Source organism: Phocoena phocoena, chromosome 15, assembly GCF_963924675.1.
Source record: "Phocoena phocoena chromosome 15, mPhoPho1.1, whole genome shotgun sequence".
In the NCBI taxonomy this organism is placed as follows: domain Eukaryota; kingdom Metazoa; phylum Chordata; class Mammalia; order Artiodactyla; family Phocoenidae; genus Phocoena; species Phocoena phocoena.
In genome coordinates, this window is record NC_089233.1 from 15,970,596 (window position 1) to 15,992,834 (window position 22,239).

Here is a 22,239-nt window from a genome sequence, read left to right on the forward strand (position 1 = left end):
CTAAATTTATGGACCCTTCTAGGTCTGAGGTCATGAAGACATAACCAAGGGCCAAGCGTGGAATGACTCCACACACACACAAAACCAGTTCCTGGAACACTTTTGGGCTTATAGCCCCACTTGACTCCATGACAATTCACCTAAATCACCTAAGCCTAGAGAGACCCCCAACTTTCCTAATTCACACCCCACCCACCTCATTCACAGGCACGGGTGGGGTGAGGATATAATACTTTATTCACTCTAACACGGGCCGAGGGGATGTAATGAGGGGGAGGTGGGCGCGTTTCCAGGGATCCCCGGTAGGGGATCCTCCCTGTCTCCCAGTTCCAGGGCAGCCAGGCCCGCCGTCCCACCCCATCTGAGACGCAGGAGGCGGGGCGGGGAGTTGTCCAGGTTAACGCAGCCCCAGGTCGGGATACTAGCGTGCCCCTCCCCAGCTCGCACCCCGCGGAGACAAGAATGGCGGTTCAACTGCCCTCACAATCTGGGCAGCGCTCAGTGGCAGTGGCTCCGGCGGGTAGCTTGAAGTCCCGGCCGCAGCCCGCGCAGATGTAGAGACGGCGCCGCATGTGCGCGCGACGGTGGCGGATGAAGTGTGAGCTGAGGCGGAAGCGCCGGCCGCACTCGGCACATGGGTAGGGTCGCTCGCCTGTGTGCGTGCGCGCATGCTCCGCCAGGTTGGAGCGGTGGCCGAAGCCGCGGCCGCACACGGCACAGCGGTGCGGCTTCTCGCCCGTGTGCACGCGCCGGTGCTTGGCCAGCGCCGAGCTCTGAGCGAAGCGCGTGCCGCAGTCGGCGCATGCGTACGGCCGCTCGCCCGTGTGCGTGCGTCGGTGGCGCGCCAGACACGAACTGCCGCCGAAGGCGCGTCCGCAGTCCGGGCACGAGTACGGCTTCTCGCCCGTGTGCACGCGCAGGTGCTGTGCGTAGTTGGAGCTCTGCGCGAAGCGGCGGCCGCATTGTGCGCATGCGTACGGCTTCTCGCCCGTGTGGCGCCGCCGGTGCTGCCGCAGGTTCGAGGCGGCCGAGAAGCGCTTGTCGCATTCTGGGCATTCGTAAGGCCGCTCGCCCGTATGCGTGCGGCTGTGTTTGGTCAGCGCTGACTTCTGCGAGAAGCGCCGGCCGCACTCGGTGCACGCAAAGGGCCGCTCGCCCGTGTGTATGCGGACGTGCTTGGCCAATGTGGAGCGGCGCGCAAAGGCGCGGCCGCAGTCCCGGCACGCGTGTGGGCGCGCCGGGTCCGCCGACGGCGCTGGCGCCTCGCTCGGGACCTGTGGGGAGAGGGGACAGGGGACAGGTCAGCCCTGACCGAGAGGCTCGGGAGCCAGAGACCTGGGGCTCTGCCGGCTGCAGCCTCTTCGTCCCCCGTTTGTACAGTAGGAAAAGCCACGGGGTGCGCCTCTCAGGACGGTTGTGCGCTTTAAATGAGATTAACATAAACGCACATAGCACAATGCCTAGTGTAATTCTAGCTATTTTTATTAATTCATACAGTATTTATTGAACGCGTACAATGTGCCAGACTCTGTTCTAGGAACTGGGGATTCAACATTAAATTTTTTTTTAAATTCCTAGTTTCAGGAAGAATGGATAAGGAGTGCTGGTATTGGAGGGGGTGCTGCAAATTTAAATAGGGTTGAGGAACCTCGCTGATGTCACATGAGCGAAGACCTAAGGAGGTGAGAGAGCAGGTTCCAGAGGGAAAAGCAAGGCCCTGAGACAGGAGTTTTCCTGTTCTAGGAATGGCCAGAAACAGTGCTTAGGGCGGACGGCAGGAGGGGAAGAGTAATCCATGGAGTGGTCCTGAAGGGGATATCTTAGCATAGGGCCTTGCATGTGAATGAGGTGAGGACTCAATAGAGATGTTAGACGGTTTTGAGCAAGGAGGGGAACAGATTAGACTCATATTTTAAAAGGTTTCAGGGGCTTCCCTGGTGGTGCAGTGGTTAAGAATCCGCCTGCCAATGCAGGGGACAAGGGTTCAAGCCCTGGTCCGTGAAGATCCCACATGCTGCAGAGCAATTAAGCCTGTGAGCCACAGCTACTGAGCCCACATGCCTGGAGCCTGTGCTCTGCAACAAGAGAAGCCCACGCACCACAACAAAGAGTAGCCCCCGCTCGCCGCAACTAGAGAAAGTCCATGCGCAGCAACAAAGAACCAATGCAGCCAAAAAAAAAAGATTAATTAAAAAAAAAAAAAAAGAATAAAGGAGGGGAGGGGGCAGGAACCCAGGCTACTGTACTGCAAGCCAGAGAAGACAGTGGCTTGGACCCAGTGACAAAGTTGGGAAGTGAAGGTGGTGAGAAGTGGTCTGCTTCTGGACATATTCAGTTTGAGACAGCAAATTTGATAGTAGATTAGACATGAGGTGTAAAGAAAGGAGTAAAAATGACTCCAAGGATTTTGAGCTTAGCAACTGCTAAGGTGGAATTGCCATCTACAGAGCTGAGGGTGGAGGGAGGCGCAAGTTGGTACCTATGATCCGTTTCTGATCTTATCTGCAGTTCTCCTTGACACATCTGGAGCTCAGGAGAGAGGCCCAGGCTGGAGATGTTAATTGGGAAGGCATCAGCGTGGAGGTGGTTTTTAAAGCCTTGAGACTGGATGAGTTCGCCCAAGGAATAGGCAGAGAGAAATGGGGGTGGCAAGACAAAAAGCAGCCAGCAAAGGAGACTGAGCAGAAGCAGCCAGTGAAGTAAGAGACCCAGGAGAGCACGGTGTCTTAGAAACCAGGCCACCATCAAGTCCAGGCTCTCTAATAAACTTTCAAGAGCAAGCACCTATCATTTTTTAAGCTGCAAAAAAGGCAGCCAGGGTGAAACCCAAATACTATTCTGAGGCCTGAAATGAAAAAATTTCAAAATAAGCCAATTTCATGAGGTCTGGGCCTCTGGAGATAAAATCAGAAAAAGAAATGCTTTATAAGAGGCAGATGAAGGGAAAACAGTTTGTACTAACAGTAAAGAGGAATACTGAGGAAACATTGCTTCCTTCTTAGAAAAGAGAAGGCTCATCCTAGCAAAAGTGGTGTTAAATCGCTACTATGGACTAAGCAAATAGGATATTTGACCAAATATTCATGACCAAATGAAAAACCAGGCACATATTAAGGATAAGACAGTGTTAGCTTCTTTCTCCCCATAATCCATCTCCACCAAGTGATTATCACTATTCTTCTTCTATAGATAAGGAAACAGGTTAAGAGAGGGTAAATGACAACTAGGCAGTGGCAGGCCTCTTCTTTCTGAAGTTGTAAGGAGGGCACCTTCAGGGCCTTCAAGATCCTTTGTTAAAAAGACAGTAGCTTTTTGGTAACCACCTCAGAAATTTGCAAACAAGGCAGTTTGGGAAACTGGTCACCAGCCAAGGGAACCCTGGCTTAAATACTATTATCATGATAATGGTAATAATGATAACATTACAGTGTAAAGATCTGACAGTGCTATGTTATGTACATTATTGTATTAAATCTTCCTGTCACTCCCCCTTGAGTCAGGCACTATCTTTTGAGAAAACTGAGCTCAGAGAGATTAAATTCACATAGCCAGTGGGAGTCAGGACTGACCTTAGAGTTCTCACCCTTAACCAGTAGGCTACACTGCTTCCCTGCACACACAGCATGAAGATGTGACAGCCGCTGGACTCCAAGTGCCTGGCACTCTCTAAGAGGGATTCAAGGTTAAAATACAACTTGATACTTTAAATCGAGAAACTCCCCACAGCAAATTCGGCAGTCTGAATTCAAGGTCATGCTTTCCAGTCTTGCCCTGGTTTTGACATCTATTGGGTTTATTTCATCACGTCAGCCATCGTGGAGAGAATTTTTCTCATTATATCTGTATTTTTCTGGCCCGTTTTTCTTTGGCACCCTTCTTTAAGGTGACTTTGACCAGCCTGAGGACTTCCTTATGCTGGATTCACTATCTTGTGAAAAAGAAATTCTTCACACAAATACCCTTGGTATCTCCAGCTCCAGGAGGAGGGGCCTTGGGTGCCCTAGGAAGAATCTTCATAAGAGGGGCTGAGTCTAGCTCATTAAGACCCCAGGCAAGTCCCTCCCTTCCCCTGCCTCAGTGAACCAAGGAAGGCAAGGTAGGCTAGGTGAGATCAATATTTCCCGACTTGAGGTATGCACATCACAGAATGCAAGAGGATTCTAAGTGTTATGTAGGCTAACTCTTATCTTACTATGATCATTATGTATTTATTTTCATGGATATTAGAAAAACAACAGATCACATGAAACCCACAATTTCATCAGTATTACTGCTCAGATGAGGGTAAATTTATTTAACAAAACAATGTGAATCTATCTGAGGAAGAGCATTAAATAAATGAGCAAACAGGTAAGTGACTGAAGCCTGGCAAATACCAGAAGGGGGATACATGTAGTATAAGAATATGATAATCCAAGTATTTAAAGTTAGTGATTTTGGAACTTCCCTGGTGGCGCAGTGGTTAAGAATCTGCCTGCCAATGCAGGGGACACAGGTTTGAGCCCTAGTCCGGGAAGATCCCACATGCCATGGAGCAACTAAGCCCGTGCGCCACAACTACTGAGCCAGCGCTCTAGAGCCCAGAAGCCACAACTATTGAAGCCCGCGTGCCTAGAGCCCGTGCTCCACAACAAGGAAGCCACCGCAATGAGAAGCCCTGCTCACCACAACTAAAGAAAGCCTGAGTGTAGCAACAAAGACCCAATGCAGCCAAAATAAATAAATAAATTTATTTTAAAAATAAATAAATAAATAAAAAATAAAGTTAGTGATTTTGTCTTCCTGCTTAAGGTGTTTTTGTTTTAAACCAGAGCAAACATTCCAGTTTTTTCCTCAGCCATTACTTTTCTAATTAATAACAATAACTACCACTTACTGAGCACTCACTATGTGCCAGGAAGTGTGGTAAGTGCTTTCCACCCATGTTCTTATTTTAAATTCTCACAACCCTTTGGGTTAGACTGTATTAGCACCACTTTAAAATAAGGATATAAGACTCAGAAGTAAGTGACTACCAAGGTCCTATAGCTAATCCATCGGCAGGGTCAGGGTTTACACTGGAAGTCTGTCATTATCTAAAACACCTCTTCTCTCATAGAATGATGCAATTCTATCTCACTGACAAGTTTAAGGTTACCTACACAGTTTGTCTCCCTCACCTGCGCTTTTTTAGCTGTCAGAATCTCCCTTCTTTTGAGTACAGAGTATAAAATACAATCCCTATCCTCTTGCTCATTGCTAAAGCAAGTGTGGTCCACAGACCAGCAGCATCAGCATCACTGGAAACTTGTTAGAAATACAGAATCTCAAGTCCCCCCCATACCTACTGGATCAAACTCTTCAGTTTAACAAAATCCCCAGGTGATATGTACGCATGTTAAAAATGAAGAAACCTGATCTAGGAGATGCACTACTCCTAGGGAAAGCAGGTGGGAAAGGTGAAGAGGGTTTTACAGGTTGAAAGACCACATGGGCAAAGTCTTCGAGGTAAGAAGGGTCAGGTGTGTTTGAAGCTGGGGCATGGGATGGGTGCTGAGTGACTAGAGATGAAGCCATGAGGTCAGACGATGAAGACCTTTGAATGCCAGGCGCAGGAGCTGAGGGAAACAGAATACCACTCAAGGGTTCAATTTTAAGCAGGGAGAGACAGGACTGGATGTACACAGAGCCCTCTGACAAAACCCTTCTATTCATTAAATATAGTTTGGATTTTAATAGGCAGTGAGAGAATACTCCAGCTACTGAATGCAGCATAATTAAGGCCTGTTCTGGACAAGGACCGGCCATGGGACTGGGTGAGAGCTGAGAGTCACAGAATGTTGACACTAGAAGGAGCTTTGGAGACCACTATTTCATAGAGACCGAGACTCAGGGAGACCACACAGCAAGTTGATGAGCTATCTTGTGGGCACAGTGCTAAATCTCTGTGGGATGTGTGTGTGTAACTCTCATTTCCACCCTCCTCCAAATCCAGTCACCCACGTGATACTTAGACTGGATTTCAAGGATCTTACTTTCATTATCTCATTTTATATATGAAAAGGCTGTCGAGGCAAAACTGGTAAATAGTGGTTAGGATTTGAGCCAATGCTTTTAACCCCTACATGATACCATTCAGAGTCTAGCTCTACAGCCTTTTCATGACTAGCCATGCCTACACCCACCCTTCCCATCCTTAGCTCCATCCAGTCCAATCAATGTTCCCCAAAACCCCCTTATTTCCATCTTCTCTCCCCTGCTGCCACTACCTTAGAGCAGGCTACCAGCCATACCTGACCTGGTCTCCCCACAGCAGCCCACGATTCTTCTAAATAGAAAATCTGATCATGTCTCTCCTCTGGTTTGAGGCTTCTGATGGCACCGCATAACCTAACAGAGTATGTCCAAATTCCTAAGCTGGCTTTCAACACCTTTTACTCTCTGGCCCCGCCTACTTCTCTGGCCTTAGCTTCTCTGAGCATTTGCTTTTGCTGTTTCCTCATCCTGAAATGCCCTTCCTCATCCTCCATTTGCCAAATTCCCACTAAGTTTTCAAGGCCCATGTCAAAGTCATTTCCGTGAAGCCTTCCCTACTGCCTTGAGTTATTTGCCCTCAATTCTCTAGGCCTCCATGTTCTAGGTTTCCCTGTTCACTCCTAAGCCTCAGGATTCAGCCCAGAAAGGCCTTGATAAAAATGAGTAGAAAAATCTCCAGAAGGATGACCTAGCCCAAGGTCCTGAACTTTAGGGAGAAGAACGAATAATAGCAGCAAATACTTACATAGTGTTTATTATGTGCCAGACACAGTTCTAACTCTTTACATGTATTAACTCATTTAATCCTCCCAACCCCAAGAAGTAGGTGCTATTATTATTTCCCTTGTACCAGTGAGGAAACTGAGCCACAAAGAGGTTAAACTTGCCTAAGGTGACACAGCTTGTGAGTGACAGAGTTGGAAGTCCACCCTAAACTCTGGAGTCTGAGTTCTTAACTTATAGGCCAAAGGTGGAGACCAGGGGATTCACAGGGCCGGAAGAGGCAGGCTGAGCTAGGAGGATGGGCCAAGGAAGCCTGAGAAAACAGAACTAAACGGGCCACCGCAGTGAAAGCGCAGAGTCCTAACCACTGGACCGCCTGGGAATTCCCTAAATAGTTATTTTGACTGGAAGAGGAGGCCACAGCAGCCAGCCCCCTCCCCCTAGGGCCCACCACACCCACTAGGGGGCAGCAGAACTTTCTTTTTCTGGGAACTGGCGCCTGTGCAGGAAGAAATCAGAGGGAGCCTGGGCCCACAAATCTGGCCCAGGAGTCTTCCAGCTGGACTCAGGGCTGCTCTGGCTGTGGGTGGGAGTCCTGTAGGGTTTTGGGAAGTAGCACTATACCTAGTGGCAGTTAGGGTCTCTAATGGGTAAATCTAACTCATATTTTGATCTCCTTAAAACTCCTCTCTTTAAACCTTCAACACCCTTGTCAGTCTAACCCTGCTAGACATCAAGCTCCTCGAGGAACCGAGGAGAGCGTGTACTCTCCAGCACCCAGCACAGAGCCTGGCACAGTAGGCGTGACATCTGTATGATGGCAGCATGGATTGTGGGACAGAAGGATGGGTGGCCAACCCTGAGAGTCAAGGGAAAGTAGGGACAGGATCCCTGGATTCTGTGTGAGGGAGGCTGGACCTGCACCAGGTTTAGGGGCGAAGGGACCCCAGGGTGTGGAACACGTACCTCCTTGTTGTCCATGGGGATCTTGAGTTTCACCACTTCATACTTCTCTTCACCCTCATCCTCCTCACCCTTCACCAGCAGTACCATCTCTTCTTGCATCTCTTCCTCCTCCTCCTCCTCTGTCTGCTGTTCACCGGGCATCTTGGTGTCCTGGGGCAGGGAGCTGAGTCAGAAGCTCAGGACCCGCCCCCCCACCATGGCTCTGGCCCACACAAGGCGGTGCAGCCGTGGCTTCTCCTGTGATCTTTGTGTATGACCTTCTTCCCTCTATCCCAGCCCGGCCCTAGGCCCCAGCCCTATCCCGGGACCAGCTCGGAAGACTCTCGTTCACCCCACTCATCCCGGCATTCAAGGCCCTGAACACTTCGAATCTCTAGCCCCAGTGAGTCACCACCCTCCCCGCGCTGAGTCACTCCCCGGTGCCTGGGTCCGCGGCCCGGAGCTCTAGGGCACGGGCTGGAGTCAGGATCGGGACGGAGACCCTGAGGGGGTGCGCACTCACCAGCCACAGGTTCGGTCGCTCGAGCTGCCCCAGGCCAGGGCGCCGGGCGGTTGGGCACTCTGCGACGCCGCGACTCCGGGGGCGGGGAGTAGGCGGGGCCTCGGTGACGACTGGCCATTGGTCAGAACACCTAACCCCGCCCCTAGGGGAGGGGCCAGAGGACCCAGGCGTCCGGCCCAAACTGCCCCGGGAGGGTGGCGAGCCCACACCCAGTGCCTTCCGCTCAACTCCGACTCCCAAAGACCCCGGGCTGCCCTACTCGGTGTTCAAGGTCCTCACAGTCCGGTAGTGACCTACCTTAAAGGCTCGTCTCCTGCGGCTGGCTCGGAGGTCTCAGCTGCGGCCAAGCGCGTCTGCTCCGCCCGAAATAGGCCACGTGCGCTCCCGCCCCTGCCTGGGCCTCTCGCTGGCGCCCCGCCTGGAGGGCGGACCCTGTTGCCTCACCTCTTCCCTTCCCTCTTTTTGCCTCTTCTCCCATCTTTTCTCCTTTCGCAGCGTCGCCTTCACGGTCTCCTGGTCTCTGGGATATCTTGCTCCTTGAATACATACTTACCAACAGCCACCCAAGCAACCGCTGCTGTTTGTCGCGTGGTGTGCCTCTTATGCGCCATCGTTATGCTAAGCCTTTTGCACATCTGATCTCGATCCGCACAAAGGTGGGTCCGTTTCACAGATGAGCTAATTGAAATTCACAGATGAGTTAACTGAAGCTAACTGACTTGTCTAAGTTACACAGTAAGTGTTGTCACAGCATCCCCGGCAACCCAGTAGCCTAGGTGGAAAATTATGGCACACGGACCAGATCCAGTCCACAGAAGTATCTTGTTTGGCTCTCAAGTTTAAAAGTTAACTTCAAAAGAAGCACGAGAGGTCTTTTACAAAATTTAATTTCCAACATTTAAAAATTGAGATATTTCATGTAAAGATCTGTATTTTCCCACTTCTCTTGAAAAAGATACCTAATTCTCCCAATTTATGAATGGGGCAACGAAGATTCAGAAATGATGAAAGAGAAATTACATTCAGTAAGTGCTTACAATCCCTAGTTGTCTCTTTACAACAACCCTGTGGGGATCAATCATATTACCTTCCTTTGACAAATGACGGAACTAAAAACTTAAGTAATTTGCTCAAAGTCACATAGCTGGGAAGTAGCCAATTCCAAACCTCATGCTCTTCCTGTTGCACCAAATTCTCTCTCAGAAATGAGGTTACATGAGGAAATTGGTAGCAGAGCCAGGACTCAAGCCTGATCCTCAGTCTGCAGAGCCCATAACATAATTTGGATGTTGGGATTACATCTGGTCAAAGTTTTGCTCTTCCTCAGAGCTGGGAAAAGGGGGTAAATGAGTGTGATACTCACCCTCAGGATCCCAAAAGCCACTTTGATTGTGTTAATTCTCTCATCAAATACTTATTGAACCCTACTATGTACCTGGCACTATTCTAGATATTGGAGATGCAGTAGTGAACAAAAGAGACAAAAATCTTAGCTACCATGGCACTTCTCAAGGTGTAAAAAATGTCAACAAGTAAATAAGATAATTTCAGGTAACGATAGGTGTAAGAAGGAAATAGGGCCAGATGATGCAACAAGGAGTGGCTATGGTTGGGAGCTTCTTTAATGTGGGCAGGGAAGGCATCTCTTAGGATATAATATATGAGATGAAACTTGAATGATGAGAAAAAGTTAGCCATTTGAAAATCTAGATGAAGAATGTTCTAGACAGAACTACAGAGAATTTAAGGTGAGATTAAGCTTGGCATGTTTGAGGAAAAGAAAGAAGGCTTGTATGGCTGGAGCCAAGTGAGTTAATGGAAATGTAGTGTGGGAGCTGGAGAAGAGGGAGGCAGGGCCAGATTATGGCAGGAACTCTAGCGAAAGGCAAGGCGTGCTTCCCCTAATTCAGAGAATCAGTGAGGAGGCTCAGCTGGGAGCAGCGAAAGTCCCTACTGGAAGGTCCTCCTACTGTGGGAGGACTTTGGAACAGATGCTTGCAAAAGGAGGAACGTGTACAAGTATCTATCTGGAATCAGAGCTAGTTCTTGTTCTTGAGAATCTCACAGTCTAGTAAAGAAGGTGATTTAAAAATATATATGTATATGATATATATATTATATACATATGAAAAGGAAACAATAGGTGTTCTGACAGCCCCCTGGAAGGGAGTGGATATTGGGTGCAGGCCTCACCAAAGAGATAAATGTAAAGGACCTTCAAAGATGAGTGGGAGTTTGCCAGATGGGCAAAGAGGTAGCAGTTTGTGGGACTGTAAACTCTCATGAAGAGCACATCATGTCCCAAGGACATCGTTCACCAAAGTATTGAGTGAGCCTTATTGTGTGCCAGGCCCCTTTTAGGACTGGGAGGTAGAAAGTTGAATTTGGAAGTCTTTATCTTACTTTTCACTATTCTGCATTTCACTATTTGCCTTCAGCCTCACTAGAAGTTTACTTGAGTTCTTGAATCCCAAGGACTTGGTGCATAGAACACACCATCCGCCATCTCATCTCCCACCTCCTCCTTTCTCGGCTTGTTCCAAGTCATTCTTTACGTCTTAACATAATTGCCTCTTCTTTGGAGAGGCATTGAACCATGTGGGAGTCTCTCCTGCATGCCTGCTTCCTGCATAGTCTTTACCACGCTTGAAAATATTTGTTCAATGTCTAGCTTCTGCGTAGAAACTGAGGGCAGAAACTTTGTCTTATTCATCTTTCTATGCCCAGTACCCAGCACACAGTAGGTAATGCTGTTGAGTGTCTCTTTATCCTAAAGAAGCTCTCGATGTGTTAAAGGAGCTTAACACATCATATGAAGGGGGTTCTAACCCAAGCTGGAGGTTTAGGGAAGGCTTCTGGGAGGAAGTAACACTTGAGGTGTTTGGATAGGTTAACACGTTGGGAAGGGGGGCATTCCAAGTTACAAAAACAGAATATTTAAGAGGCACGGGTCTGAAACCACACAAGTGGAAGGCCTTGAATGCCATCTAGGAGTTAAGTTTTATAGAGAGGACATGCGCATATACGGCAGGGTTTTTAATAGGGGAGTGAAGTGGTCAGATTTTACAAAGTTCACTGCAGGCTACGTTGGAGGCCAACCTGGTAGGGAGGTGAGACACGGCAACCAGCAGGGAGGATCTTCCCAAAGCCCCAAAGGCCTCCATTCAGGTCTATGGGTGTTTGTGTGCACTTAGGACAGAAGCCGCTGAGCACTCCAGGCCTGAACTCAAAATTCTGGGATTTCGAATCTGTTTAACAACTTGGCAGGGGTGGGAGGACTGGGAGGACCCGCGCTGCAGCAAGCTTTCATTGGTTTCTAAGGAAGCCCGGCCGACGGTTAAGATGTCGCGAGAGCTTCTACCCGGGGACCATTCCCGCACGCAAATTAGCTGAGACGCCAAGCCTGCGAAGTTGTAGGGAGTCTTGTACTTCGTTTCTTAGATGGGTGAACCGCCCTAGTCTTTTTTGTCCCTGGCCAATCAGGTCAGTTCCTTTTTCCCCTTCCTCCCTATTGGCGCCCTCCTCGGAAAAAGCTAGGAGTTGGAGTCCTGCACCTAATGACGCACGGATAGCTGGGAAACACGATTGCCTTTTCTGGGGTATAGAGACATCCCCTTGGCCCTGCCTTTGGGCTATGCAGCCAAATGACCTGTTTCTCGACAAATAAAAAAAGGGTCACAGGGAGGTGGGGTTTCCCAGAAAGCAGAACATCAGTGTTGGGGTCTTCTGAGCTGGTACCAATTCCTGCCAGCCACTTTTCTCCCGGTACCTGTTGCCATAGCAACAGCGCTCGCAGAACACCCGCCCACCCCCCACCCCCCACGCTCCCACCGAGTGTTTTTCCTTTTAAGGGTCGCGCTCGAGCCTGTGGCGTAGGTGGCTCCTGTGGGCAGCCAGAACTCAGGTCTGAGGCATCAGCTGACAGGCCTGGTGGCCGTTTTCTTAACCCGTTGTCAGAGCTAAAAAGCAGCTATGACAACCCAACTTCTTTATTTGACAGGGCTCAAAGAGAGCAAGTTTACAACATGGCTTATGGGTTTTGCCTGTGGCGACCCTTCGGCACCTTTTTCACCCCTCACCACGCACACACGCACACAAGAGTCCAAGCCTCAGACAAGAAGCAGTTTATTGGCGAGACACATGGAGATGTGGCTGTCAGGCCTTGATGCTTCCCTGGCTCCTCCTCACCCCTGTACTGCCCTTCTGCCAGTGTATCTCTGCTGCCGTCCACCAGGACCTGGGCTTAGCACCCAGGGCAGATGACTGCTCTTTCTGCTGTCTCTGACCTGTTCTGCCGTGTCCAGGTGCCAGGGCAGTTTGGGCTTCTCCAGGGCAGATAGGTCTGGCCTCTCCAAGTGTCCTCTTCCTGGCTAAGACCACGTCCAGCGGCCTGAGGCTGGGTACTGCCTGCCTCACAACAATACTCTCACCATCAGTAGGGTGGTCAAGATGGCCTTGCCTCACTCTGTCACCCTAAACCTCAGAAGTCTCATTGTTGAAGCTCATAGGTCTAACAAACCCTGGTTCAGGGTGCTGGTCTCCCAGGGGCAAGGTTGGGAGGGGTCAATTTACAGGTTAAGAGGCAGCAGGAATTTAGAGTTCTTTAAGGGCCCTCAGGCTAAGGTCAGTTTGTTCATCAACAAATATTTATTGCCTACTGTATACTAGGCAGTGTTCTAGAAGCTGGGGGTATAAACCACACTGGCAAGGTCCTGACTGAGCCCAGCCAGGAGTTTCCTGAGCTTCAAGGTCATTGTCTCCAAATCTCTATTGCTATCTATCCACTCCTTTCTCGCATTTGTTTCTTCCCCTCCTTCTCCCTCCCACTGCCTCCCAGGCCCTTTCTTCTCTGCTTAAGCGGCAGATACCCTCCCCTTTGGTCTCCTGGGCCTCCACCCACCCTGGACCCCATCATTCCAGTCCTGTTGGTGGCTCCTCTTTGAGGGGCCTTGCCTGACCATCCCCTGTCCCAAAGGGCCTCAAGACCAGGTGCCCACGCTGGTGCTTGATGCGGGCAGAACTGTCACCAAAACCCTTGCCACACTCTGCACACTTGTATGGCTTCTCCCCGGTGTGTGTGCGCCTATGTTTGACTAGATCCGAGCTCCGGGGAAACTCCTTCCCACAGAAGCCACACACGTGGGGCTGGCTGGGCCCAGAGGGCTGAGCCCGGACTCGGGATCGAGGGGCCGTGGGTGCTGAGCCAGGGGGGTTGTGTGGCCTCAGGAGAGTGGATGGTGGTGGTGGCCGAGCCCGTTCACCACGGTGGGTGCGGAGATGCTTGACTCGGGCAGAGCTGTCGGCAAAACCCTTGCCGCATTCAGGGCAGAGGTAGGGTTTTTCCCCCGTGTGTACACGATGGTGTTTCACCAGGTCCGAGCTTCGGCGGAAACCCTTGCCACACTCAGGGCACTTGTGGGGCTTGTCACCCGCCAGCGGTGGAGGTGGCTCCCCAGCCTGTGGGCCCCCAGGCTCCGGCTCCAAGCCAGGCAGGCCGAAAGGGCCATCACCTGAGTGCGAAGGGCTTCGAGGCGTCAGCGGGGGGCTGGTGCCAAGGGGAGGTGGGGGTGGGCTTGAGCTGGGGGGTGGGCTGGGGATCAGGGGGGCGAGGGGGTAGCCTGGGAAGCTGAAGTCCTGGGGTTCCGCGTGAGTGAGGCGGTGGCGGAAAAGGGTGGAGCTGAGGCTGAAGGTGCGGGCACACTCCGGACAGGCATGAGGCCTCTCGCCACTGTGGGTGCGGAGGTGCTTGACCCGGGCGGAGCTGTCAGCGAAGCCCTTGCCACACTCGGGGCAGAGGTAAGGCTTCTCTCCTGTGTGCACCCGCAGGTGCTTCACCAGATCTGAGCCCCGGGCAAACTCCTTTCCACACACATCACAGCCAAAAGGCTTGGGCCCCAGGTGACTGCGCTGGTGGCTCAGGAGGCTGCAGCTGAGTACAAATCTTTTGCCACAGTCAGTGCAGATGTATGGCTTATCCTGGGCCTTAGGTCCCTGTGCGGCTGCCGTGGCTGCTCGAGATGGCAGCCGTCGGGGCACCACGGGCCGGGGGGGCTGCTCCCCCCGGTGTGTCCGCTGGTGCTTTATGCGGGCAGAACTGTCGCCAAAGCCCTTGCCACAGACCCCGCACTTGTAGGGCTTCTCGCCCGTGTGTGTCCGCTGGTGTTTCACCAGGTCAGAGCTCTGCCGGAAGCTCTTGCCGCACTCACCGCAGATGGTGGGGCGCTCACCAGCAGGGATCCTGGATCGAGGAATCTTTGGGGGGCCCTGGGCTGGTGGCCGGGCTCTGTAGGGCTTTTCACCACTATGAGTTCGCTGGTGTTTGATACGGGCAGAGCTATCCCCAAAGCCCTTACCACAGACCCCACACTTGTAGGGCTTCTCCCCTGTGTGGGTTCGCTGGTGTTTCACCAGATCTGACATCTGCCGAAAGCTCTTGCCACACTCGCCGCACACGGCAGCCCGATCACTAGCCTGGCCCCAGCGTGGTTCTCCCAGGAGCCGAGGGCCTCTGTCCCGGGCCTGTGGTTTCCCAGGTCCCACTCTCTGGACCCACAAGTCATCCCAGGTCTGAATGCCTTCGGGTTTGAGAGAGGCATTTCCTACTTCATGACCTGGGGCCAAATCTTCCTCTTCCTTGAACCCCAAGTCATCCTCCTGTGGGGCATGTTCAAACTCATCTGGCTGAGAAATCTCCACGTTCTCACTCCCTAGACCTGGGGAAAGAAAAAGGAGTTGTAGACCCTGCCCTTTGGCTATCTTTGATAGCAACCTCCCCAGAAAGGCGTCCTTGACCATCTGTGGTTACAAGGATCTCTCTTGCTCTCTCTCCTCTGAATTTCTGAAGCACTTATTATTGTCTGTGCCTCTCAGTAACAGTAACTTCCTTTTACCGTGCCCTTCATATGTGCCAATAACTTAACCAAGCATTACTGAATCCTTGCGAACAATCCTATGAGGTAATACTGTTAACTACCCCCATTTTACCCAACATGGAGACTCCGAGAATTTAAGTCACTTGCTCAAAGTGAGTTATAAAGTAGCAAAACCAGGTTTCTAACTCAGGTCTGTCTGATTCTCAAGCCTGTGTTAACCCCTACATTATATTGCCTGGTATTTGCTAATTACATTATATCTTTTTTATATTAGCCCAGTCTGTAACTTATTACTTCAATCATCTTGTGTGTACCTGAGAGGACCCAGACACACACCTGTCCCTCAGGATGGGTAAGAGAGATAGGCACAAAAAATTATAATTGCAGGCTCAGAATAACTGTGCTGTCACGAGAGAGAGGAAATAAAGAGACAGGGCTGGGCTTTCACAGCAGAGAAAAGAGTAAACCATGGAAAGGGATGCTGAGACTAGATTAAGCATGTAAGATCTGGATTGAACACTAGGCTAAGGCTTTTAATTAGTAGCAGAAGGGAGCTAGGGAAGGTTTTTGTGAAGGGAGACAGGATTAGATCTGGACTTAGATCAATGTGGCTGCACAGTGCATCACTGGAGAGAAAAGGGCTGAGGGGAGGCTGCTGCAATTGCCGGGATGAGACAGAATGAGGCCTGAAGTAGGGCAGAGGCAGCAAGCCTGCTGATCACTGTCGGGGACGGGGAGGGAGTCCTTGAAATGATGCCCCTCAAGGCCTGGCGCATAGTAGGTGCTCAGAAACACTGGCTCCATCCCTTGGCTTTTGCTCCCCTCCTCCCCGCCCGCCCCCCCGCCCCCCCCCCCCCCCGGAAGCACAGTTCTTGTCCGATTTTTCTGGGTCTGGGCCAGGCAGAGCCCAGCACCGGGGTCCTCACCCGGCCATTACCTGCCCACGGCGGTGCACCGCTTTGGCCCTCACCTGTGCGGGTGCCTCTCAGCTGCTCCCTGTCCTCTGAGCCATGGAGATCCGCGCCCCAGGGCCCCACCGAGCGCTCCATCGCCGGCACGCCGCCCTGAGCAAGGGGACAGACACAATTTCACGGTCACACAGCCATGTGCGGACGGCGGCGCCCTGCCCTCTGCTGGCCGGCACGGGGACCGGGCAGCGTTCGGGTCCGAGGTGCGGGGCGCGGCTCCCGGTGATCCCCGCCCGCGCCGCCAGCCGCCCCTGCACCTGCTGCTCCTTCCGGAGCGCAGCCGCTCCCCTTCTCCTCCCGCCGCCGCCGCTGCAGCAGCCGCCTCCGCCACCCCGGCACCCTCCGGAGCTCCTCGGCGGGGCTCCGGTGCCCGCGCCGCCAACGGCTCGGGGATGTGGGCTCGGCGCCAAACGGGGAGGGGGGTCCGTCCCAGGCGTTCCCCTGGGGCGGCCGCCGGGGGCGGGGACGGGAAGCGGAAGCGCCGGGTGGCACCCGGCCGCTCTAGGACCTTGGAGGAGCTGCACGCTTGTGGGGGCAGCCCTCGTTCTCCAGAGCTCTGTGGCCGGCGGGCAGCCGCGTGCCGCGGAGAGGGCTACTCTGAGCCGAGGACAGTTGCCCGAACTCGGTGGTATTAACCGTGTGCCTCCTGGTCTGGAGCTGGATGTGGTGGGCCGAAGACTTCCTAATTGTCGCTGTGTCGGGCCACCCGCGCGGGACTCCGGAGCTGGCCAACAGCGCCAGCCACCCCGGCCCGGAGAGACAAAGAGAGATCCAAAGGCCGACCCGGGGAAAGGGGTGGGGGAAAGACCAAGGCAGACAAAGGGCGGCAGAGGGCGGCGGAGACCCCAGATGGGGCGGGGGCGGGGCGCCGAGACACGGGAGACAAAGCGGGACCGGTCGGCGAGTCAGAGGGCCGCGCGTGGGGGCTGGGCTGGGCTGGGGGAGACAGGCAGTAGCGGGAGCTAGTGGCAGACGCCAGATAAATGCTGAGGAGAGGCAGGCCGATGGACACAGACCTGGATCCGGAGTCGTAACCTAAGAGCCCTGAATCAGAGAGGATGCAAAGGCAGAGAGACAGAGACTGCAGCAGACCAAAAACACAAGAGCAAAAGATTGGCCGCCAGAAACAAACACATGTAGAAACAGATAAGAGAGACATAAAGTCGTTGAAGCAAAGTCGGAAGAACTACAGGAAAAGGCAGGGAACCTGGAGAGAAACAGAAGCAGAGGAACGAAGAGTGAAACAGGCAGAGACAAAGAGAGACAGGGACACAAAGAAAGAGGCCATGGGGAGACTAGGGACAGGTCTACAGCCCTACCAAGGGAGCCCAGGGAGAGGCTAAAACATTAAACCCTGTTTCCCAGCTTGGGACCCTGGCTGGGGCTGTGTTCCAGTGGTCCCAGGGGTGTGATCCCCAGTATCTGTACTCTGGGCAAGGTTGCCTTTGGGGAGGGGGTGGGGTGCCTGTAAATGTCTGCAGCCCATCTAATGATGGAGAGGGGTAACCAAGGTTTGTATATTAATGAACATTTATTAGCACCTCAGTGCTATGTCAAGAGTTTGATAAAGAGATGAAACATGTGTAAGAGTTGTCCTTGGGGTGCTACCAGTTTAAAGGGGCAAGCAAACAAATCATGATAAATAAGAACTCTAAGGGCGTGAGAGAGTTACGTTCACCGATTCAAGATAGTAGGAAGAGTTCTTATTTGTGGGAATGAATCTGTGTGGTTTTGTGTACCTGGTATGCATGAATGTTAGACACGGGTAAACATGGAGCACAAGTCAATCAACACATACTTATGGATCATCAACCATAAGTCTAGACCCTGGAAATACAAAGAAATCCCTCAGGGAGCTCTCTCTGCTCGGTAGAACATGGAGACGTACAGATGACATGACAGATTGTATACCGATCTAATAAACAAAGATGTGATAGGAATGCAGTACAGAGAGAGAGAGACCTGTAGAGTTTAGTGGCTGTAGACACTGTCTTTAAGTTCATTCATGCAGAGTTTGATTCCTGACCTTGTCATTTGCTCCCATTTAACCTTGGGTGGGGAAGTTACTTCTGTTTCCTGAACTGTAAAATGGGGATAATACTTAATTTGAATGGTTGGGGTGTAAAGTACTTAGTAAAAAATATCAGTTATTACTCTTTGGGCTGAGGTAACCAAGGAAGACGGTGGCATTTTTGAGCTGATCCTTTCAGGACAGGTAAGATTTCAGCCAAGTCCAGAGCCTGGCTGAAGTGGGCCTAAAATGAAGAACTCCAGGCAGAGGGAATGAAATGAACAATGGCCCACATACTAATTGCAAACCTACTATGTGCTAGAAGCTTGGGATCCAAAGATGATTAAGATCTATCCTCAAAGAGGAAGATAGATAATAGTTCTGTTTTAATGTGTCAAAAGTTTACATAATAGGAAAGTAGTGGAAGCTGCAGATGAGATGGTAAGTTAATCATCTGTTCCACAAACATTTCCCGGGGGTCCAATATGTGCCAGGCACATGTGCTGGGAAACAGAGGTAAGAGGGTACCAAAATGGCAAAGAGCCAGCCCCTCTTGGAGGAAACCCCCAAAGGCTGGCCAGCCCGCATGCCATACTCACTTGGAGAGCTAGCTCTGACTTTGAGAAGACAAAGCCTGGAGTTATTGGGTCTGAACCTGAACTCAGGTCTAAAGACATAGAAACCCTTTCAGGGATGTCTGATAGGGCCATAGGCAGCTATGAAGATATGATGGAGAGATGAAAAAGAACTAATCCAGATGATTATTAAATGGGAAAACTGCTGTCTACCATTCACTGCCCTAAAGGAAACTCAAGGGGGGATCTTCCTTTCTACAAACAGGCCCCAAACCTTATCACAGGAATGATTGGGCATAATTTGTTGGAGTTAATAAGCATGTAAATGGAATATTGTGTCACTGCTAATTCATATCATCTCTGCACTTAACCAAGCCAGGAGCCTTTTCTGAGGGCATTTATTAGTATGCACAAATGCCTTAAATATGTGACTTCCTTTGACTCAGTAATTCCCCTTATAGAAATGAGGCCCAAGGAAATGGTTGGACAAGTGCCCAATGATAGCACCACAAACACAGTCATCCCAGCTCAGTGTTGTTTATCACAGGGAAGAATGGGAATCAGCCTGAATACTAAGCATCTAGAAAAATGATAATGTAGATGTGTATTTATGATCATAGACATAACATATGAGGTGACGAAAACAGGTTTCCAAAGTTATGATCCTAGTTTTGTGAATATATATTTATTTATATGTACAGGCATATGAGAAAATCTAGAAGGATGAAAATCAAAATGAGGATATATCATGGAATGATATTAGATGTAAATTTTTCTAACCATTTGCATTTGCTAATTTTTCCATGAGAATATGTATTGGTTATACAGTAAATAAATGAATATAAATGCCATTTTTCTCTTTTTTCTTTTTTTTATTGAGGTATAGTTGATTTACAATATTATGTAAGTTTCAGGTGTACAACCTAGTGATTCACAATTTTTTTTGTAAATATTTATTTATTTTATTTATTTTCCTTATCTTTTTGGCTGCATCGGGTCTTAGTTGCGGCACACGGGATCTTCGTTGAGACATGTGGGATCTTTCGATGCGGCGTGCTGTCTCCTCTTTGTGGCCCTTAGGCTTCTCTCTAGTTGTTGTGTGCGGGTTTTCTCTCTCTAGTTATGGCGCGCAGGCTCCAGAGCGCGTGGGCTCTGTAGTTTGCGGCACGCAGGCTCTCTCCTTGAGGCACGAGGGCTCAATAGTTGTGGCGCGCGGGCTTAGTTCCCCCGAGGCATGTGGGATCTTAGCTCCCCGACCAGGGATCAAACCCACGTCCCCTGCATTGGAAGGCGGATTCTTTATCACTGGACCACCAGGGAAGTCCCAGTGATTCACAATTTTTAAAGATTATACTGCATTTATAGTTATTATAAATTGGCTGTATTTCCTGTGTTGTACAATATATCCTTGTAGCTTATTTTAGTTTGTACCTCTTAATCTCTCAGCCCTATCTTGCCCTTCTCCTTTCCCTCTCCCCACTAGTTTATTCTCTAGATGTGTGAGTCTGTTTTGTTGTATTCGATAGGTTTTTTTTGTTTTTTATATTCCATATATAAGCGATAATATATAGTGTTTGTCTTTGTCTGACTTATTTCACTAAACATAATACCCTCCAAGTTCATCCATATTGTTGCAAATGGCAAAATTTCATTCATTTTTATGGCTGAGTAGGTAGTATTTCATTACGTGTGTGTGTGTGTTTGTGTATGTATATATATATATTTTTTATATATGTATATATAATACCATATCTTCTTTATCCATTCATCTGTTGATGGACACTTAGGTTGCTTCCATATCTTGGCTATTGTAAACACTGCTGCTATGAACATTGGGGTGCACGTATCTTTTTGAATTAGTGTTTTCGTTTTCTTCGGATATATACGCAGGAGTGCTATTGCTGGATCATATGGTAGTTCTATTTTTAGTTGTTTGCAGAACCTCCATACTGTTTTCCACATTGGCTACACCAATTTATATTCCCACCAACAGTGTACAAGTGTTCCCTTTTCTCCACATCTTGCCAACATTTGTTATTTGTGGTCTTTTTGAATGATAGCCATTCTGACAGGTATGTACATGTTATTTTCTTAAATATTATTTGAATAATTCAGGGAAGAGCTGATTAGAGTCTGAACCCAGGGCAGGGGCAAGACGGTGAAGGGTGTAGAGAGGAGGGGCCAATTTTTCTCATGGATAGAAAGGACTTGGAAACCAATTGGATATAGTTGTGGAGAGCAAAGGAGGGAGGAGTTCAGAGTTTTAACTAGGATGGTAGGGCTGCTCAGCCTGGTGAGAAATGCAGGGGGAAGGGTTGTGGTGCAGGGGGAAGGGTATAATTATCCCTTCCCTTGGCTTCTCAAAGTACTCTGTTTATCTCATTATTACACTACATTTTTAGCACCAGTGCCATGTGTCACTCTTGCTTGTGGCTGTCTCTGTCTCCCCAGAGGGCGGCAACCCTGGCTGATTCACTCTCTCTGGATTCTCAGCAACTAATGCAGAAGAGCGGTCGCTAGATTGGAGCTAGCGGCACTGTTTCACCCCTCAGCTCATGTAATAGCAATAACTAGCATTATGTGTGAGCTCATCTTTTATGCCAGGCACTGCTAAGAACTTTATATGTGTTAGGTATATAATCCTCGTCATGCCCCTATGAAGTGAAATTATTAATAGCATTATTTAACAGATACAGAAACGAAGTCACTGAAAGGTTAAAGATGCCCAAGGTCACACAGCTCTTAATTATTCTATGTCTTTATAATCATGAAACTTGAACAACTTCTGTGAATTCAGTGTGGTGGGAGCGTCCAATCCCATATGGTAGATGAGGAAAGTAAGGCCCAGAGAGGTGATTTTTCCAAGGTTACATGAAAGGAGCAGTACAAGAAATGAGGTTGAAGTAAGGAAAAGGTGGTAGCATGGATGGATCTTAAAAGATAGCGCTGATTGAAAAAAATTTACAAACAGAAATACATATTAGTATATATTAGTATATACATATATAGCTATTTGTGTAAACATGTACTATGCACTGCACATTTTTCAAAATGTGTACAAACTAAAAAATTACACATTAAGCACATTAGAGTGGTTGCCTTAGGCTGAGGAGAGGAAACGAGTGAGCTATGAGGTGGTATAACAGAGCACCACAGACTAGGAGTCTTAATCAACAGATGTTTATTTTCTCATAGTTCTGGAGACTGGAAGTCCAAGATCAAAATGCCAGCAGGGTTGGTTTCTGGTGTGGCCTCTTTTCTTCGGTTGCAGACAGCCACCTTCTCACTGTGTCCTCACATGGCCTTTCCTTTGTGCATGTGCAGAGAGAGATTGCTGGTGTCCCTTCTTATAAGGACACCAGACCTATAAAATCAGGGCCCCACCCTTCTGACCTCACTTAACCTTATTTCCTCCTTAAAGGTCTTACCTCCAAATATAGTCACATTGGGGGTTAGGGCTCCAACACATGAAGTGGGGGGTAGGGGGACACAATTCAGTCTATAACAGGGGCTAAATGGGAAATAATAAATAGAACCATGAAGAATAGAGAAAGAAAATGGGGTTGGAGCAATAGGCAGGATCCAGATTGAGCAAGGCCTTATAGGC

At 49.8% G+C, this 22,239-nt stretch overlaps 2 protein-coding genes across 3 annotated transcripts; both read right to left on the reverse strand.

Annotated features, from left to right (window-relative positions):
* Positions 1 to 219: 219 nt before the first annotated feature.
* ZNF771 (zinc finger protein 771) lies at positions 220 to 8,582 on the reverse strand. Of its 2 annotated transcripts, none has more exons than XM_065892380.1 (3): positions 8,504 to 8,582; positions 7,705 to 7,854; positions 220 to 1,274 (listed from the first exon to the last, which is right to left on the reverse strand). In XM_065892380.1, exons 2-3 carry the CDS (start codon positions 7,843 to 7,845, stop codon positions 471 to 473), a joined length of 945 nt encoding a protein of 314 aa, XP_065748452.1. In that variant the 5' UTR covers positions 7,846 to 7,854; positions 8,504 to 8,582; the 3' UTR covers positions 220 to 470. The 2 variants fall into 2 exon arrangements, with proteins under 2 accessions (XP_065748452.1, XP_065748453.1); XM_065892381.1 differs by lacking the exon at positions 8,504 to 8,582 and adding an exon at positions 8,207 to 8,263.
* Positions 8,583 to 12,314: 3,732 nt separating this feature from the next.
* On the reverse strand, positions 12,315 to 16,471 carry ZNF48 (zinc finger protein 48). The gene is made up of 3 exons (XM_065892379.1): positions 16,304 to 16,471; positions 16,049 to 16,142; positions 12,315 to 14,919 (listed from the first exon to the last, which is right to left on the reverse strand). Exons 2-3 carry the CDS (start codon positions 16,125 to 16,127, stop codon positions 13,118 to 13,120), a joined length of 1,881 nt encoding a protein of 626 aa, XP_065748451.1. The 5' UTR covers positions 16,128 to 16,142; positions 16,304 to 16,471; the 3' UTR covers positions 12,315 to 13,117.
* Positions 16,472 to 22,239: the final 5,768 nt, after the last annotated feature.

Coding starts and splice junctions, on each gene's coding strand:
- ZNF48 (XM_065892379.1), bottom strand. CDS start 16,127: ATGGAGCGCTCGGTGGGGCCCTGGGGCGCGGATCTCCATGGCTCAGAG. Junction 14,920..16,048: donor GCTGAGAGGCACCCGCACAG/GTGAGGGCCAAA, acceptor TTCTTTCCCCAG/GTCTAGGGAGTGAGAACGTG.
- ZNF771 (XM_065892380.1), bottom strand. CDS start 7,845: ATGCCCGGTGAACAGCAGACAGAGGAGGAGGAGGAGGAAGAGATGCAA. Junction 1,275..7,704: donor TCCCCATGGACAACAAGGAG/GTACGTGTTCCA, acceptor CTCTCCCCACAG/GTCCCGAGCGAGGCGCCAGC.